The 18,109-nt window shown below is 44.1% G+C and overlaps 2 protein-coding genes across 5 annotated transcripts in view; one reads left to right on the top strand and one right to left on the bottom strand.

The window, feature by feature from the left end:
• Positions 1 to 15,080, top strand: part of SCAPER (S-phase cyclin A associated protein in the ER) — a 423,671-nt gene extending 408,591 nt beyond the window's left edge. For all 4 annotated transcript variants that reach the window (XM_027521864.1, XM_027521861.1, XM_027521865.1 and 1 more), the window contains 3 exons: positions 9,497 to 9,688; positions 12,584 to 12,635; positions 14,653 to 15,080. In XM_027521864.1, coding sequence (XP_027377665.1) covers positions 9,497 to 9,688; positions 12,584 to 12,635; positions 14,653 to 14,756 — 348 coding nt within the window. In that variant the 3' untranslated portion in view covers positions 14,757 to 15,080. The remainder of the gene's footprint in view (positions 1 to 9,496; positions 9,689 to 12,583; positions 12,636 to 14,652) is intronic.
• Positions 15,081 to 15,544: 464 nt separating this feature from the next.
• On the bottom strand, positions 15,545 to 16,291 carry LOC113879956 (homeobox protein cut-like 1). The gene is made up of 2 exons (XM_027521866.1): positions 15,778 to 16,291; positions 15,545 to 15,633 (listed from the first exon to the last, which is right to left on the bottom strand). The coding sequence occupies exons 1-2, from the start codon at positions 16,281 to 16,283 to the stop codon at positions 15,552 to 15,554; spliced, it is 588 nt and encodes a 195-aa protein (XP_027377667.1). The 5' UTR covers positions 16,284 to 16,291; the 3' UTR covers positions 15,545 to 15,551.
• Between the last annotated feature and the right edge of the window lie 1,818 nt (positions 16,292 to 18,109).

Here is an 18,109-nt window from a genome sequence, read left to right as displayed (position 1 = left end):
AGCGAATAGAAAGGACATGACCCCTGTTCCCACAGTGCTGAAAACAGACTCACATCAGCCTGTCTTTGCCTCAACAACTGCTCATGCTTCTGGAGTCTTCTGGTCCATGGCAGACGTGGGACTGAGCTTCCAGTGACCTGAGCAGTTAGCAGCTTGCCAGAGAGGGCATTCTGAGGGGAAAAAAAAGAACATAAAAATAAAATGCAAAGCCTTCTCCTAAATAAGGGAGAAATTTAAGATCACTCTTAGATCATAGCAAAATTAGCAGGATTCACAGAGTATACGTAGATAAGACAGAAAGTGACCACTTTGTATTTTGTTTCCTTGAATGTAGGTGAATTCTAGAGAGATGGAGATTTTGCTATAGGACACCATGGTTGTGTCAAAGATGCTTTGAAGGATGGTTGGATGGATGGATTTCGAAAGGGGCCAAGAAACTGCCCCACAGAACCTTTTTTCTAGTTTATTTCTATTATTTAGTGTTATGGTTTTGGTATGGTCAGGAAGAGAGCTGTTCCCATATAAGTGAATTTTGCAGAGGACTAAACTTACCTTTAAAACACTATATTTATTTAACATTAACTACTTGTGTTCATTTTTTAAATTTTAGTCTCCTATTTCTTAAACTTAAATCATACTTAATAGACATTTTTGATGCCTTAAGAAATGAATATCTACTGTAGTATCAAGTACATGAGCATTATCGTGTATGTGAAGCAAATTTTTTAAGTATAGAGTACTAAGAGAAGGTCATGGGGTATAATACGTGTTACTACTACAGTACAGTAATATCACTCAAGACCAACCATTTATACTAAATGATTCCAGGCAACTGTCTCAATTCTTATTTGTTTTTGAAATCCTTTTCATTTCCACGCCCTCACTTACTAGAGTCAGCTGGCGCTTCTTTCTGTCTCCAGCAGTCTCCTAATTTGCTGATTCCACTCCACTTTGGTTGGACTTGCTTCTGAAATGTAAATTGGTAGGCTGAGTTGGGGCTTGCAGAACTTAGCTGTAAATAATTGACGTGGGCTTCGTGGACCGACTGGGCACTCTGTGAGGGCAGGGATGTCTCTGACTCATTCACTGCCTCGCTCCCCAAGCCTTACATAGCACTCTGCCAGAGTAGATGCTCAGTAGAGTTTTGATGAATGAACTGGTGTGTCTGCTCAGCAGCCTGCTTGCTCACTTCCTGGTTCTTGGCTGCATTCCAGGTGGTCACAGTTGGAGGAAGGGGGCCTTCTGGGTGAGGAGAATCAGGCTGTTTTCCATTTACATAACATGATAGAGTCCCCAGAGGCCTTCCTAGCCACTCTCCTTGGGATCTTTGAAGTGACTACGGCAGTTGTCATTTCACAGATGTGAAGTGACTACCGCAGTTGTCACAGATGTGAAAAACGCAGACTGCCCAGGCCAACTACGTTTCTAGACCAGATGCATACTCCGTAGCTTACCTCCACTTTCCTTTTTTTTCTTCCTGAAATTTAACTGTTGGGAAAAACTCTTCAGGTCATACCAAGGATTAGCATTATAAATATATCATAGGGGATAGTGGTTGTTTCAAAAACAAGGCCGGGTCTGCAGGCACGCAAAATCCAGAAGGCAGCTAATTACATCACCATCACGAGAGGGTCCTCATTCAGAAGTCGCATGTTCCAACAGTTCACTCCTGAGAATCTAGCCCCATCACCAACCGTTCCTCTCTTTCAAGTTCTTATGTCTGATAGTTTGAGACAAACCCTTGGCACAGCCTAGCGTATAACCAAGAACTGGCTATTTGATATCTAGCCAAGCAGAATATAGGTTTTTGAAGAAAGGTCTTTTGTGTTGGTTTAATCTGTGTATGTCAGTTGATTTAGTCTGTTTAGAATGGCAATATGTCATCCTCCTCTTCATCTGGGCTGGCAAAGTTGTGCGAGAAGCTGGCTGGCAGCCAGTCATTGGAACGAGCTCAGGGCTTGGCGACAGAGAGCCCCTCTGCCTAGGAAGGGGCAGCCCCCTGGGTGTGATAGCCCTGAGAGGCAAGAGAGAAGCCAGCTCTCAGAGTCAGAAGAGTTTTCCAGGCCCAGCTCCATAAATGACCAGTGGACCTGTAACAAGTCTCCCAAGCTTTCTGAGTTTCGGAGCTCTTCTTATAAAAGAGTATAGCCATCCGTGTCTGCCCCCGTCAAGGGTGTTGAGAGACTCAGATGATGTAGATAGAGGGGCTTCAGGGACGACTGAGTACCGTCTCCGCCAGTGACAGGCTTTCTGCTGCGTTGGATGTTACTGAGGTTCTGGCATGCTGCAGTCCATGGGGTCACAAAGAATCGGACACGACTTAGGGACTGAACAACAAGCAACAACTGGCAATGTGATGCCCTAGAAAATTTTGGATTCCTTCACATCAAGTGAGAGACCAGTGTCACCCCACTACCCACAAAGGAGGAGGGTTTTTCCCCAGACCTCTCCTTATAACCGGGCCAGGGAGCCCTGCCTGGGATGCTGAGAGTCTCAAGCCCAGTTTCTTTCTAGGGGAGCAGACAAATGATCACAGAATCCATTCTTAGGGATGTCTTAGTTCAGGCTGCAGTAACAAAGTTCCATAGACTGGGTAGCTTGTAAAACAATAGGAATTTGTTTCTCATTGTTCTGGAGGCTGGAAATCCAAGGTCAGGTTCTGGTGAGGGCCCTCTTTCCAAGTTACAGACTACCAGCATTTCATCATGTCCTCACAAGGCAGAAAGAGGACTAGAGGGCTCTCTGGAGTCTCTTTTATGAAGGTATTAATCTCATTCATGAGGGCTCCACCCTCATGATCTAATCACCTCCTGAAGGCCCCACCTCCTGATGCCATCACATGAGGATTAGGATTTCAACAAAAGAATTGAGGGGGGCACACAAACCTTCAATCTATGACAAGGGACTAGCTGAGCAGACCTAAGACGATGTGAAATGGAGACCTGCTTCAGAAAATGGCATCTGTGCCCCATGAGAGGAGATCTTGGTATGATTCTCCCCCAAGGCAAGGTACAGAAGAATGTGTTAACTAGGGACCCTGTGTCACTTTGATTCACTCATTCCAGTAACTCTGAGGTGCCCAGCCCTCTAGCAGAGCAGGGGAGGACAGAAAAGTAAAGGAAACAGTTCCTGCCCTTCTGGAACTAGGAATTAAGCTGCTCACACAATTTACAGTATAAAAGCTGCTGCCTTGTCTTTGGGTTGAAAAGCAGAGGCAATCTCTGGCCGTGCTGCCTGGGAAGGCTTCCTGGGCTAAAGGATTTCCTTAAGTGCTTGGAGGGAAGCTCCTCCTGGGTCTGAATCAGGAGCCCACAACACCAGCCTTATTAGCTCTGGCACTTCTTGCTCTGTTTTCAGATTGACAGGTCTGGCACAACAGCCCCAACACACACACAGACTCAGCTTAAGACTGTTTCTCTGTACCACTTACCTGTGTTTCTTGGATCACACTTATGCTAGGATTTTCTTTTCAAAGCTGTCAGAATGCACTTCCTACCCCGCCACCACAAGATCCTGGCTGGCATCCCCCGCCTGTTTGCACAGCTCTCTCCTGTGGAGGCAGAGCCAGGGAGAGGCCGTGGCATGGCTTCCCAGGTGGCATGAAGCTTGCTGATGAGTCCTAGCCAGAGCAGGGCCCGCTGCTGCCAGGCACCCTGTTCTGATGAGCAGCCCCTACGAAGAGGCGGGGGCAGGATGACAGAAAGCACTCGTTAGGCCTCACACACTGGGAGGGGACTTCTGATTCTGCGAGTGTAGGGAAGCCAGATCCGGCAGGAGGAGACTCAGAGCAGCAGAACTGGTGAGCTAACCAAAGGCTCCTAACTAACACTGCCTTTTACATTGTGGTCACAGACACTGTTTTGTTTGATCCTCATGTAAATGCTAAAAGCTGCCATCTGCCTCCGTTTCATTGAAAGAACACTGTGGCTCAAACCAGTTAACTGACCAGGGCTAGTTAACACCAAGCTTCCTTGAGCCTGCAGATTCATGCTTGTGGCCTCGAGAGACAACTGGCCCAGGCACTTCTAAAATACACCTGGTTAGTGAGGAAAGCCTGCTAGTGAAACTTCATGCTGGCCAGGGGTGACAAGGAATTGGACCTGAGCTGTGGATTGAATTGTATTCCTCCAAAATTCATATGTTGAGCCCTAACCCCCAGTGTGAATATCCTTGGAGATAGGACTTTTAAGAGTTAATTAAGGTTGAATGAGGTCATAAGGGTGGGTCCTAATGTAATAGGATTGGCGGCCTCATGCACACTCACTAAGGACAGGCCACATGAGGACACAGCGAGGTGTCAGCATGCAGACCAGGGAGAGAGCCCCCACCAGAAGCCCCACGCAGCACTCTGACCTAGCCTGCCAGGCTTCTGAACTGTGCGAAAGTACATTTCTGTCATTTAAGCCCCCTAGTCTAGGGTAGTCTGTGATGGCAGCCTGAGCAGACGAAGACAGGCTGGCACTGAATCTAGGTTGTTTCTTCTCTCCACGTGAAATTCCTCCACCTACAATTCTAGGTGCTCAGATCTGATCTAACCTTGAAGGTCCAACCCACCTGCTCAGTGCAGCCTTCCTCACCTTAGTAAGGAGTAATCTCTCCCTCCCATGGGCTGCCCCAGTACTTTATCCTCCCTCTCTGATGACCCAGGCGCCTTTGTATTACTGTCCTTTCTGGACATACCTCATCTCCCTGAGAGGTGAGGCTTGACTCCTCTCCATGTCCCCTTCAGCATTTGGCACAGGAGGCATTTGGTAAATGGCTACTGAATTTAGAGCTCTTTTCTGGCTTCCTCAATTGGGGCACCCAGTTATACTTCACTTGGTAGGAGGTGCAAAGATTGGAACCCGAAAGCTTAGTGGGTGTCCAGGGATCAGCAGATGAAAGAATCAACATGTCCCACTTGTCTACTCCAGATTCTTTTATTTTTATTTTTTCCCCAGATGCCTTTTTAGTGCCAGTATTCAGATCCTCCTGGCCCTCTTTCCAAGGCTATAGCGCACGTTGGCAGCATGCAACTTTCCTTTTTCTAAAGCCTCTTCTTCCCAGAATTGTTGATAGTTCCAAAAAGAAAAGGAAGTGAGGGTCTCTCACCCACTTCCTCTGTTACCCTCTCCCTATTCCTTCTCCTAACCCCTTGCCAGTGAAGAAAAAAGGTGGTGAGTAAAAGGTGGTGAGTGCCAGGGCATACAGGTTAAAAGATGCCTTTCTTCAGTGCCCGTGGAACTACTACTGCTTGCCTTTGCTTAGAAGCCCAAAGGAAAATTCTCTCCAGAAGCTGACCAAGAATGGGCCCAAGAAAGCTTTGCAGTACTCTCTCATGTTCTGATACAGTCAAGTAGTTTCTGTGTGACTTGTCTTAAATTCAAAATGCGGGAATCTAATTCTCAGTGAGAAAGAGTATATTAAAGACCCAGAACTCTTGGTCATGTTCTTTTTCTTTATTTGAGTGCTAGTGGCTCAGACTGGAGAAGGCAATGGCACCCCCCTCCAGTACTTTGCCTGGAAAATTCCATGGATGGAGGAGCCATGGGGTCGCTGGGAGTCGGACACGACTGAGAGACTTCACTTTTCACTTTCACACATTGGAGAAGGAAATGGCAACCCACTCCAGTGTTCTTGCCTGGAGAGTCCCAGGGACGGGGGAGCCTGGTGGCTGCCATCTGTGGGGTCACACAGAGTTGGACATGGCTGAAGTGACTTAGCAGCAGAAGCAGCAGTGGCTCAGACAGTAAAGAATCTGCCTGCAATGTAGGAGACGTGGGTTCAATCCCTGGGTCGGGAAGATCCCCTGGAGAACAGCCTCCAGTATTCTTGCCTGGAAAATTTCATGGGCAGAGGAGTCTGGCAAACTCTAGTCCATGGGGTCACAAAGAGTCAGACATGACTGAGTGACTAACACAGGTATGTTCACTTTGTGAAAAATCAGTCTTTTAACTTAAAGGGGATATGTGTTCTGCTTCACTGAAAAGTATACTTAAAAAAAAAAAAAAAAAAACCCAAAACAACTGAACAGTTGGCTTAGGTCACACAACTAGTTGGTGACTAGGGTAAAGGCCAGAGCTCAATTCTCCCAGCTCTGTAGTTAGTATGTATTTTAGAATCACACCCCCAAGAGCAAGAGGCAAGTTCAGTGTCAGTTGCTTTTGATCTGAAAGTGAAAGTGAAGTCACTCAGTGGTGTCTGACTCTTTGCAACCCCATGGACTGTAGTCTACCAGGCTCTTCCATCCGTGGGATTTTTCAGACGAGAATACTGGAGTGGGTTGCCATTGCCTTCACCAGGAGATCTTCCCGACCCAGGGACTGAACCCCAGTCTCCCACATTGTAGGCAGACGGTTTACCGCCGGAGCCACCGGGGAAGTCCTTTTTGATCTGAAGTTTCTGGCAATTCTCTTGGTTTCCTTGGAGCCCTAGTTTGCATCATGAAAATGGACAAAACGGTCGAGAGGAGGTCTCTCATTACTGCTGAGGCAACACCAGCTTCCTACCTGTTGCCTGATGACTGTGGCCACTAAAGACATCTATAGGCGGGTCACATCCTTCCTTGGTTCAGTGCTCGGGAATGAGGCTCTGTGAAAATACCCTTTAATATTTGTGTTGACCTGTGTGCCCTGGAAGAAAGGGCAGGTGGCCAGGCTAGGCTCAGGGTGGTGCCACCTTAGGCCTTTGTCCGGACACAGGTGACAGATGAGTGATTTAGTTGCAACTCCACAAGGAAGGCATATAGAGAGACATACTTACATCATATGGTAGGAGATTTTTCTTAGGTACGTTTCTTTCATTCAACAAGACGTTCATGTCCTGTGATGACTCCCTATTGACTTTCTACTGATTTTGGACAGCTTAAGCAGTCCCAAGTGACATTTGACTCCCCCCTAAGGCCTGGGACTGAATGACTGGATGAAATAAAACTAAGTCCTGCCTTCATCCCCTAACCTGTCAGAAGCCTCTGAGGCAACTCTCTCCTCATCCCCAAGGCCCTGAGCATTGAGGTCAGGCTGTTTGCATCCCCAGCCTTGCTTCCCTGCCCCTACAGGAAGTACCTAACCTGATTCAGCTGACTGTTCCTCTGTGCTCATGACATCATGCCATTCCTCTGCACCCTAAGCCCACCTGCATCATCCAGGAGTGGTTTCACCTACTGAGCCTCAGTGCCAGCGGTTGGCCCCTTGCAGGCTCTCCTAGTGCTGTCTCCCCACAGAGTCTGAAATGTGGTTTGAGGGACAGTGCTAACTAGATGTCCTCCTCTGGCTCACTGCCAAGCCAGGGGGTAGCTCGCAGCACCCCTCGCGGACCCCTTGCCTATAATCTGGCTAAGTCCTGTCATGGGTGGTCCTGTGGGTAGAGCTTCTTACCCCCAGGCACCCAAACTGCCAACCTCCAGTTGTGTCTTCTGCAGTCAGGGACTTAAAGATAGTGGCCTCTGACAGGTCATCTCACTACCCTGCTGGTGACCTCTGTAAACTCACTTTTTCAACAGGCAACTCATAGCCAGCTCTGTTCCCAGAGGGGACTGACCCCCAAGGGACTGACCTCCCCCACCCACTCAGCGAGGGTCAGGAGTCCAGGTGGAATAAGTTATGGTTAAGCTAGAATGTTCTGTGCTGATTTACCAGGATCCAGGAGTCACCACGGAGAAGGCAATGGCACCCCACTCCAGTACTCTTGCCTGGAAAATCCCATGGACGGAGGAGCCTGGTAGGCTGCAGTCCATGGGGTCGCACGACTGAGCGACTTCACTTTCACTTTTCACTTTTATGCATTGGAGAAGGAAATGTCAACCCACTCCAGTATTCTTGCCTGGAGGATCCGAGGACAGAGGAGCCTGGTGGGCTGCCGTCTATGGGGTCGCACAGAGTCGGACACGACTGAAGCGAGTTAGCAGCAGCAGCAGCAGCAGGAGTCACCATCATTGAGTTTAACATTATGCCTGTGCCAGCCAGACTGTCCAGTTTAATATCTTTTCAATTAGTGAGTCTTCCAGTAATAGCATTTTAACAGTGAAGTTCCAAAGAAAAAACTTGTTCTTAATTTTTGTCCAAAGAGGGGAAAAGAGGCTTCTAATAATGGTATCATTATAAATTCTAAAGTGATGATCATTTGGCTGTGCGACAAAATTTGTAGCTAATAATTAAAATAAAGATTTAAGTAAATGCTTTATCAATAAAGTGGATGATAGGGGCACATTTTTCTCAGCCAGTGTCAGGGATGGCAGCCCATAGCCATGTGCTGAATTGTCACACTGCAAGTCTTTAAAATTCCTGCTGGATTTGAAGGTATTAACAAGTCCCTATCAACATTCTCTAAAGGTTTTTGATGTCATTTTAGCTATTGAACTAAAATATGTGAACTATTACTTTGTTGATTTTGTTCTTAAACCAAACTGCATTATCATCTGAGAGTGTGTTCTTAAAGTATTGTTAAAAGTACTTTGAAAACTTGTAAATCTCTATAATTTATGTTTCTCCTGCCTCTGCTGTTTCATTCTGTCCTTCTGGTTTTAATTTGAATGCAGTCCTGTCTGGGTGTGTACCTGTAAAATTGTGTTTTTCCAAGTACAATTTACAGTCTTGACCTTAGATTTTACAGTGTTCCTAACCTTCCGTGAGCTTCCTCCTATACCAAGAAGTGGGGCTTCGGGTCACCCAGCTCTTTTATATTAGAACAGTCTAATCAAGGTTACTTGAAACAGATCTGATTTTGATGTTTCTTAGTTTATCATATAGGCCTAGGGAGTAAGTTCGGAGGGCTTCCCTGCAAGCCCATTAACTGCATTGCCCCATTTCTTAAAATGTACACAGTTGTAAACCCAGACTGCTTCAGGACAACAGTCTCGTTTATCTAAACAATTCTCCTTTTAGACTCAATGGCACTGATGGAAACACAGATAAGCAGGATGGATCAGAGGAAGGAACTTTTGGAGCTTTTTTTTTTTTGGGCTGAAACTGTTCCCATTCCCCTAACAAACCCCTTTTTTCTTTCCAGGGGCTTGTCTGCATATGGAATAAATTGATCTGTGTTCAATATATTCCGTGAGCTAGGGTAGGGGAAGACTGCAGTGGGAGGGTATAGGAGAGGGTGTCTGTCTTCTGAGTGCGCTCTTGGCAGGTTTTAAGGAATATGGCTATTTTGCTTTAAGGGGAGCGTGAAGGGTGAGGCGCTGTGTTAAAGCAGTGCGTATCCTGAATCCACTGCGTGGGCATCCTCTCTCCGTGATGAATCCATGGTTCCTCGTGGATTATAAGAATTTTTAAATGGATGCAAGACTTTTGGCATCTTTTCCTTAAGTTAGGAAATGAGATTTCTTTCTTTTCTGCTCCTTTCAAATATCACTTAAATTAAGCTCTGATAAGGAGTTAGGAGTATTTTTTTCTCCTCCTTACACTTCTTCAGCACGTTTTCCGTGGTTCTTACTGGTACTGCTGGCCGAGGAAGCGGGACTTGGGGCAGGCCAGGGCTCTGTGGCAGCTGACCTGGGGTTCCGCCTCCGTTGCAGGTCATCGTGCAGTCCGGCCGCCACCCCACAGTACTGCAGAAGCTTTGCCAGCTGCCCTTCCAGTACTTCAGTGACCCACGGCTGATCAAAGTGCTGTTCCCGTCACTTATCGCTGCTTGTTACAACAACCTTCAGAACAAGGTCATTCTGGAGCAAGAGATGAGCTGTGTTCTACTGGCCACGTTTATTCAGGTACCTTCTATATTTATGCCAAATTCTCTGACTCTGTGTGAAAGCTAATGCGACTGAAAAATAAAAGTGAACCAGCTGTTTACCCTTGCCATCCACACTACCCCCAGGTTTCACCTGTTGATGTGCTTGACTCTCAAGGTAGGGGTAAAACTGGGGTTTGAGTATTGTATATAATTTCTGTTCGAAGGATTTCAAGAAAAAGGTATTTTTCCAGTTAAGCCTGTACTAAGGAAATGTTTTTAAAAGACTTCTTTAAGGCTTTAACTGTTACTTCATCTTGCTTTTTGTCTATTTATAGGGAATAGATAATGACTGCTGAAGAAAGATTAAAACTGCAATTTATTTCTAAATTTTTAAATAAATATTCATATGTATATACACACATATGTGTATGAGGAAAAAAACATTTTGTTGCTTTTTCTCAAATATAAAACTTTTAATTATGGCCTTATATTTTTCTGATCCAGTGAAATTCTGTAGGACTCAAATCAGAATCAGTACTGTAGCAAAGCAGTATTTCCACATCTAAATTAACCCAGTCATCTGACAATAGAGAATCAATTTGGTTGTCTTTAACATTTGCTAATAGCTAATCCTGTTATTTCTTTTCTGTCCTCACACAATGACATTATTTGCTGAAAATCTTCCATTATTTTTTCAAATGTTGCACCCTAAAGCCAATATGTTTTTGTTCCATGACACACATATGCTTAATAGACAGTGTTTTCTGTTCATAATAATAATGAAACAGAAAGCAGAACTTTGTATTGTTATTGTTCCTTATTCTGGCTAATATACATGTATCACTTTTGAAAGAGTGTAACAGTGCCCAGCTGGTTGGGATGGCTAAAGGATCCCCCAAGCTTTCTTCACCTTAGAAGTGGTTTACATTTCTTAAACTATCCTCTGTTAGATGATCAGCTAATAAAACACACTAGATCAATTATGCTTAGAAATGTTTTGTTTTCAGCTTGTTTCTTTTTGAGTCTAGATTCCAGTTTCCAAAAAAATTTATCAAAAATATTCAGATTTATAGGTAGGGTATATATATTCAAAAAAATCTTACAGTTAATAATTAAAATCTTAATGAAGTTTTATATAACCATCATATCAATGTATAGGATTCTTCATATATTCTTACAGCCTTAGGATTAAAAAGGAAATACGTTATAGAGAATTTTAAGACCATGATCTTAAAATTCATTCTTTTGTTCCACAGGTAAATTTTTAGTACCTCTGGTGTGCTGGGCACTGCTCCAGGCACTGGAAATACAGCAGCAAACAACACAGATACAAATTCCTGCCTTGAAATTTAGAGTCGGGGGAGTCAAACAAAAAACAAATAAATGAGCAAAATAAATAGCATGTCAGATTGTGTTAAATGCTGTGGAGAAAAGTAAGGCAAGAAAGGAAAGGGGGTCAGGGACCTCCAGAGATGACATGCAGCTTTTTGTGGCCTGCGCAGAGGCCTCAACCAAGACAGTGATTATCGAGCAAAGACAATTTTGTAGCTGTACCATCTTAGTCCCTTACATTTTTTCAACCTCTTGGAAAACAATTTATAAAAATATAAATGGTATCAGAACCTAAAGTAAGGCTCATATATAGTATTTTCATCTGGTGTTGATCTCAGAGTACTTCTAATTTGACTCTTCTCTATTATAGTTAAAACACAATTAAATATAATTTAAATTTAACACATTAACCATATATTTTAGCACAGATTTTATAAATAACTAGAAGGAAATGGCAACCCACTCCAGTGTTCTTGCCTGGAGAATCCCAGGGACGGAGGAGCCTGGTGGGCTGCCGTCTATGGGGTCGCACAGAGTCGGACACGACTGAAGTGACTTAGCAGCAGCAGCATGGAAATTTCTTATAATGCTTATTTGGGATAGGATGTTAAAAACAAGTTTGGTTTTTTTCTATAAATTATTGTGCTCAAGAGAATGAAAGTACATTGGACTTTCGTTTATATAACGATTCTTCAAGGTCCCCTGTGTTAGATTATTAGTAGTCACTAGAAAATATTAAAAATAAGAGCTAGCAGTTTGTCCTAGGTTCCTGAAATTTCACATATTACAGATGACCTTTTTCATGTTCCATCGAAGAGTAAAATTGCTGGACTTTAAGATTTAGCTACAGAATAGATGGACCTAAGAATATTATACTACATGAAAGAAGTCAGAGAAAGACCGTTACCACGTGATTTCACTTATATATGAAATCTAAAAAATGAAACAAACATAGCAAAACAGAAACAAACTCACAAATCCAGAGCTCTGGTGGTCTGGACAGTGGGATGGGGAGGTGGGCAAAATACGTGCAGGGAATTAAGAGGTACAGACTTGCAGCTATAAAATCCATGTCATAGGAATTTAACGTACAGCGTAGGGAATACAGTCAATAATATAATAACACTGTATGGTGACAGCTGATAACCAGACATATCATGCGAATATGGAATCACTATGCTGCACGCCTGAGACTAATATGATATTGTATGTCAATTATACTTCAATTTAAAAAATGTAGCTACGGAATACATAAGGGCTTTTATACTTGTGGGTTTTGTTTAATGTTAAAAGTCTGTCAATATTTTAAGACAGTATTTGGCTAAAGAATTCAGTTTGTTAGATATAAAACAAAGTTATACTTTCCACAGCAGGCAACAACCTGGCCGTTGGTGATACTTAGATTTGAGTCATCATTATTTGATTTAAATATGAGAACCTGAATTACATAACATCCGTTTCTTAAGCTTTTATATTTGGGGTTCCAAAGTATTCATGGTAAAAAAGTTATCTCAGAATTCAGAGGCATTTTTAAAGCCACTCTCAGCAAAGTTCTCTGTTTGTAGCATTGATATAAAAACACTTTTCTCATTTCACACAGGATTTTGCACAGACTTCAGGTCAGGCAGATAACCAGTCTTATCAGCCCAAAGGTATGTCTCTACTGAAATTAAATGTCATGTGTTTGTTAGCTGGACATTTCTCACTCTACCCTTTGTAACTGTCAAGAAATCAATTTATTACATCACCTAAAATATTTGAAGTTCAGATACAAAGTATATTTCAGAGAATAAAGAAATTGATTTTGTCATCAAACATGAGTGTATCAGGATATACAGAGAAATCCATGGAAATAAAAGAAAAGCACAAAACATCTTTATATAATTTATATTCACTTCATGCAAGTTATAATAAATGGTGAATAATTACTAAAGAGCTACCTTGTAATAGAAGAGACAATTAGATCATTAATATTGGCCTACATTACTCACATAAATGCTGAAATTACATATTTAGTTCCCTACCGGTGTTCAGAATAAAATTGTCATTGATAGTAGCCCATATGTTCCTCTAAAATTCAAGCACTTGAATTTTTTATTGAAAATAAAAATTGTAAAATTGTTTTACATGAAGAAAGAGCACAGTTCAGGGGCCAAAAGATTTACAAAAAAATGTTTTTCCCTGTAGCATTTCTGCTGAGGTGAGTCCTGTGATCAGAGCAGAGATGTAGAATTTTCAAGTGCATTTTTACTTTTTAAAATATTCTGCTACCCACACTGTAATTGAGAAGTACAAGTTGCTCTTTGTCTGACTGTCATGTCAGCATCTCTGACTAATGAGACCTTCATCCAGATTTTCCCCAATTCTTCCCTTAGTTTGATAGTCTTTAAAGTGTCCAGAGGTCTAGTCCTAGCAAGATCCTCTGGGGCACCCACTCAGTAGCCCTCATTTTGGGGGAGGAGGAGGTCACCCTAGGCAGGGGGTGTATATGTGTCTCACAGTTCTTTACAATGGACAGGTGCTGAAAAGTACATAAATGAGAATATAACTAAAACTGTAACAGTATCATGAGAAAATGTCATGTTTTATTGGCTCAGACACTCACAAGTAAACAGAAAGCTATGCCCCTTTTTAGAAATTCAAGTCACCATCATAGTTGGCACCATTTGCCTAAGTCAGAATCAGTGTGCAGGTTCACTTCTGCCCTGACTCAGTCACAGCCTTTTTTTAAGTTGTTGGAGGCTAGGGAAAAAAATCATAATTTGTAATCATAATTTGTTTCTATATCTTAAAAACAATGGTTTAAATTTTGAAAATGCCTAGAGAAATCTTCTTCTAATGTATTTATTTTTAATTGTACAGCAGTTTGGGGTTTTTTTTTTTCTTTTTTCTTGGCCGGTAAGAAGTACAGACATTCTTTTTCTTCCTCTTCCTCCTGACATAAGGATGAGTCACCATTTGCTGCCTATCTGTCAGGCATGTCCCAGGGCTGCCTCTATCTGCTTGGTTTCAACCTCTCTTTTCCAAGGGATCATCTTCTCTGACTTTCATGCTTTCCCCAATTACTATGGGATTAATCTTCAAAACAGCAAATGGGGAACGGTTCTCTACTTTGCTTAGAAAAGTCATTGCTATACTGGTGACAGCTCATAATGTGCTTACCTGATTTTAAAAAATGATGATGCCACACTAAGTTGCTAGTCTGCACCTGGACATCTGTTCCCCTATTGCTTAGAATGTACTCATAAAATGTTTCAAGATGTTTTGAGTTCATTGCCCAGGTGAACCTCTAAATTCTAATGTGAAGCAGCTCCTGACACACCACATTCTTATTGCTAAGGAAGAATCCGGGTTTTATTTTGTTCACCATACTTATTTTCTTATTCCAGAGTCCAAAAACGGTGTTTTTCATAATGTTTTACCTAGAGGTTAAACATTATGTATATAGTGTATGTCTGAGTAGCTTAGAAGCATGAAATAGATTGTAATTAAAATATATATTATATATTTCATACTACAGATATAGATGAGTTACCTTTACTGAAATTTGCATCGTGGTTTATTTGAAGTGTATGTCTCCATTTTGGACTCAGATATCAAAATAATTTTCATTTCTTAAATGTTGAAGATTTTAACTGGTTTACTATTCTCTTCTTTTCCCCCCCTCAGGAAAATGCCTTGGTTCCCAAGACTATCTTGAACTGGCTAACAGATTTCCTCAGCAGGCCTGGGAAGAAGCTCGACAGTTTTTCTTAAAAAAAGAGAAAAAATAAAGGTTTTGGTTGGTTGTGTATTTGAGTACCCTCATTAATATTTTAAATTGTTCAAAACATTGTAACTACTCCTTAAGAAGTTCATTTTCACATGTTTATACTCTGTAGATATGGTATATACTTTACACTATTTATAAAGACTGTAGATACTTTAATGTTCTTTCTAATTCTGGGAGTTTATTTCATTTATGCGCAATAGTTTGGAGTTTGGTAACTTACATCCTATGATAATATATACTTTGCATTTGTAATATGGGTGAAATTAGACAAAAAGTTAGCAAGTCTGTTTTGTTCTTGTAATAAAATAACTTAATTCTGTTTGCAGTGGTGACTTTTCTTGTGAAGGCAATGCAGATTTGAAAGAAAAACTAATTCCAACTCTGGAAGTATCTTAAAGACTTACTAAAAGTTAACCTGCTTTAAATTTCCCTTATTAGGTTTGAGTAGAAGATGTTTGTAACAATTTAACATTCTAAATTACATAATATGTTCTAGCAGCTATCTGAAATTAACTCAGAGCATTGTATCCATTTGTCTGCCTAAATTTTGCCAGCGGCCAATACCGAGAGTCTCCTATAGAAATGGGATTGCTGAACTGAAATTCTCCAAAATAAAAATTAGGGATCCAAAAAAGATCAAACATAGTGAACCATTCTAAAGTATTTTCTCAAATAACTGCAATGAAGCTGAAGTAAAAATAAAACATGATCACAAAGGTCCTGAATAGACGTTTTCACTCCTGTGCACGGCTCACAGCTTAACGGGAGGAGTGTCTGCCAGGAGATGTTGACCTTTTCATATCTTGTTCTCATCGTTTCTCCACCTTAAGCCGACGGTCAGTGCTAAGCCGTTCACTGAGTGACACTGGGAATTATTTCTGTCAGATAAGGATCAAACATTAGCAAGAAAAAAGATCTGATGGGGGGGGGGGCGGTTGGAATTAATACTGTAAGATTCAAGACTGGGGGCGGAGGGGACGGAAAATACAGAAGTTACACCGGATTGTTAAAAGCAAACTTACCTCCTGTTCAGGACACTTATTTTTGGATCCTCCCAAGTCTGTCGAGTTATGTGTATGCTGTTTTTACTTCTTTGCAAATAGAAAATAAAGAGGTCCAATTTCAAACGAAAGAGAAAGAAAGCAAACGCAATCCCTGTGCGCTCTGTGCTCCTACCGCCCGGCCCCCGGGGTCTTCCGCGCGCTCGGGCTGCGGGGCCCGGCGGGGCTCGCGGCTCGGGGCGGGGAAAACCCCTCCTGCTCCAGCGGAGTCCGCTCCCAGGGCTTGGCGGAGACTCAGACCGGGGCGCCAGACCCAGGGCCCGGGGCCCTCGCCGCGACGCGCGCAGAAGCACCTCGAGCCGCTGCCCGGCTGAGCGCCGCACACCGGGAAGCCGAGGGAGCTCGGCCCTGGCGCCCGCACCTCCCCTCCGGCCGGCGGCCCGGGGCTGCTCCTTGGCCAGAGGGCCTGGGAGCCAGGTACCGGCGGCCGGCTTCTTGCGCGACCCGCAGCTGCCGGGGCGCCCCATCCAGGAGAGGCGTTCCCAAATTCCGCTTTTCCCCGCATCTTGGGGCGTGGATGCAGAATCCTTGTAGCTGAAATGAATAATCAAATATTTATACGATTTCCTACAAGACGCTTCACAATAGAAATATGCTTATCTGGTCGGAAATTTGCCAAAAAGCCATAAATAATTGAGACAGCTGTGATTAACCTTCCAGAAACCATACCAGAATTCGCAATTAAAACATTTAATTGAATGGTCTCATTTGGCCCGCCCCGCCCCCAACCCCCGTCCGGGAGGGGAGGAGGTTTGATTGAGACAAACCCCGGCCCCACCCGGCTGGGGAGCCTGCGAGGATCGGGCCCGGGGGCTCCTCGGGGGGTGACTCCCGACCCGCGCGGTTTCTGGAGGTCTCAAGTTCCCTACTTTATTATTGCGCGCTCCGCCGGGCCAGAATGATTGAAGCTCTAACTCCCCTGGGTTTTACGACTTCTAAACTCTCCCGGGATGGGGAAAGCACATCGCGCAGGTGAGCGCAGGCACATCTTGCTCCACTCTACGGGGACGAGTGCCACCCACTGGCGTTCTCCTGGGGGCGGGGCCCAGGTCACCGGTCCCCTGAGGCTCAGGGGCCACAGGTGGACCCGCTGGGCCGAAACGAAAAGCCTCGGCTGTGTCCAGCCTGTAAAGCTGACGATGCGACTGGGCCCAGCCGGAGCGTAGGTAACCACTGTGCCCGGGCTTTAAAGCCCAGAATTGGAGCCCAAACGGAAAAGGCCGCCCGAGGCCCGAGAGCAGCGGCATTTGAACGCCCAACGCCTGCCCAACCGAACTTCCCGCTCTGGGCGGCAGCTCGCTGGCCCGGAGCTCCAAGCGACTAGTCCTTCCGAAGCCCAGCACGATCTCGGGGCCGCGGCTTCCTGCCGAGTTCCGGAGCCTCTCCCTCGCTCCAGGCAGTCGGGGGCGCTGCGAGCCTCGAACCCTGAACCTAGGTCCGGAACTCGCCTCCTCTACCATTTTTCCTTCCTTCCTTCCCCAGGAAAGAAGCTACCTGGACCAGTTCTTCCAGAGCTCCTTGCCAACCTCTGAATTCTTGGGTCTCAATACTCTGGGAAGGGATTACTCCTCACTACCCCTCTTCTTCCACTTCAGTCTCCCTGCTCCCACACCCGGAACCCAGAGGTCTCCCGCCTTCTATATGACACCCTGGCCTTAAAGATCCTGTTTCCCACTGAGGAAACTCTTCGGCCTTTCTCAACTCCTGCCCCTCAGCTCACTCCCTGACCCACTCTCTCACCAGCCCTTGACCTTATCGACCGGGCAGTGCCCGGATCCAAAAGATGGACTCACCTAGCACTCTAGCCTTTCTGGCGTGATTTCTGCGAGGCGCCAAACTTGCTTTATAAATTGAACCACTCCCCCACAGCACTCCACATCTGGTTCCCAATGGAGTACTTCTCTGTGCCCTTTTTCGCTCCTATTACTGCTCTCAGCCTGACTCCATTTATCAGCATCTTCCATGCACAGTCTCCATCAACAAGGTGCTAGCCTGTAATTGGTCACACAATCCTCCTTATTGCACTGAATGCCAGTATCTTGAGGAAAGTTTACCTTTACATCAATCAGACCCATATTTAAAAGCCTCTAATCTTCCCTACATCAGCTTAATAAACTCTCTGAATTTCCTGCTTTTATCACAAGTCCACTGGGACTCCTCTGCAAATAGTTTATTATTCATTCATTGTTTCCCATCTCTAGCATGCTGCTATTCAAGCAAATTCCCTTGCTCTCTTTGGTGAATACTTGTATGGGGAAAACACAGCTAACTAAATGTGTGGCAGCTTATGCCC

The sequence above is a fragment of the Bos indicus x Bos taurus genome, chromosome 21 (genome assembly GCF_003369695.1).
Source record: "Bos indicus x Bos taurus breed Angus x Brahman F1 hybrid chromosome 21, Bos_hybrid_MaternalHap_v2.0, whole genome shotgun sequence".
Classification (NCBI taxonomy): Eukaryota; Metazoa; Chordata; class Mammalia; order Artiodactyla; family Bovidae; genus Bos; species Bos indicus x Bos taurus.
The sequence above is the reverse complement of the archived record's forward strand: the minus strand, read 5'-3'. Positions and strand labels throughout refer to the sequence as shown.

Bases quoted from the DNA above. Each gene is read 5' to 3' on its own strand.
- LOC113879956 (XM_027521866.1), bottom strand. From the start codon at position 16,283: ATGGGGCGCCCCGGCAGCTGCGGGTCGCGCAAGAAGCCGGCCGCCGGT. The intron at 15,634-15,777 runs GTAAGTTTGCTT...CTTATCTGACAG, and splicing joins ATAAGTGTCCTGAACAGGAG to AAATAATTCCCAGTGTCACT.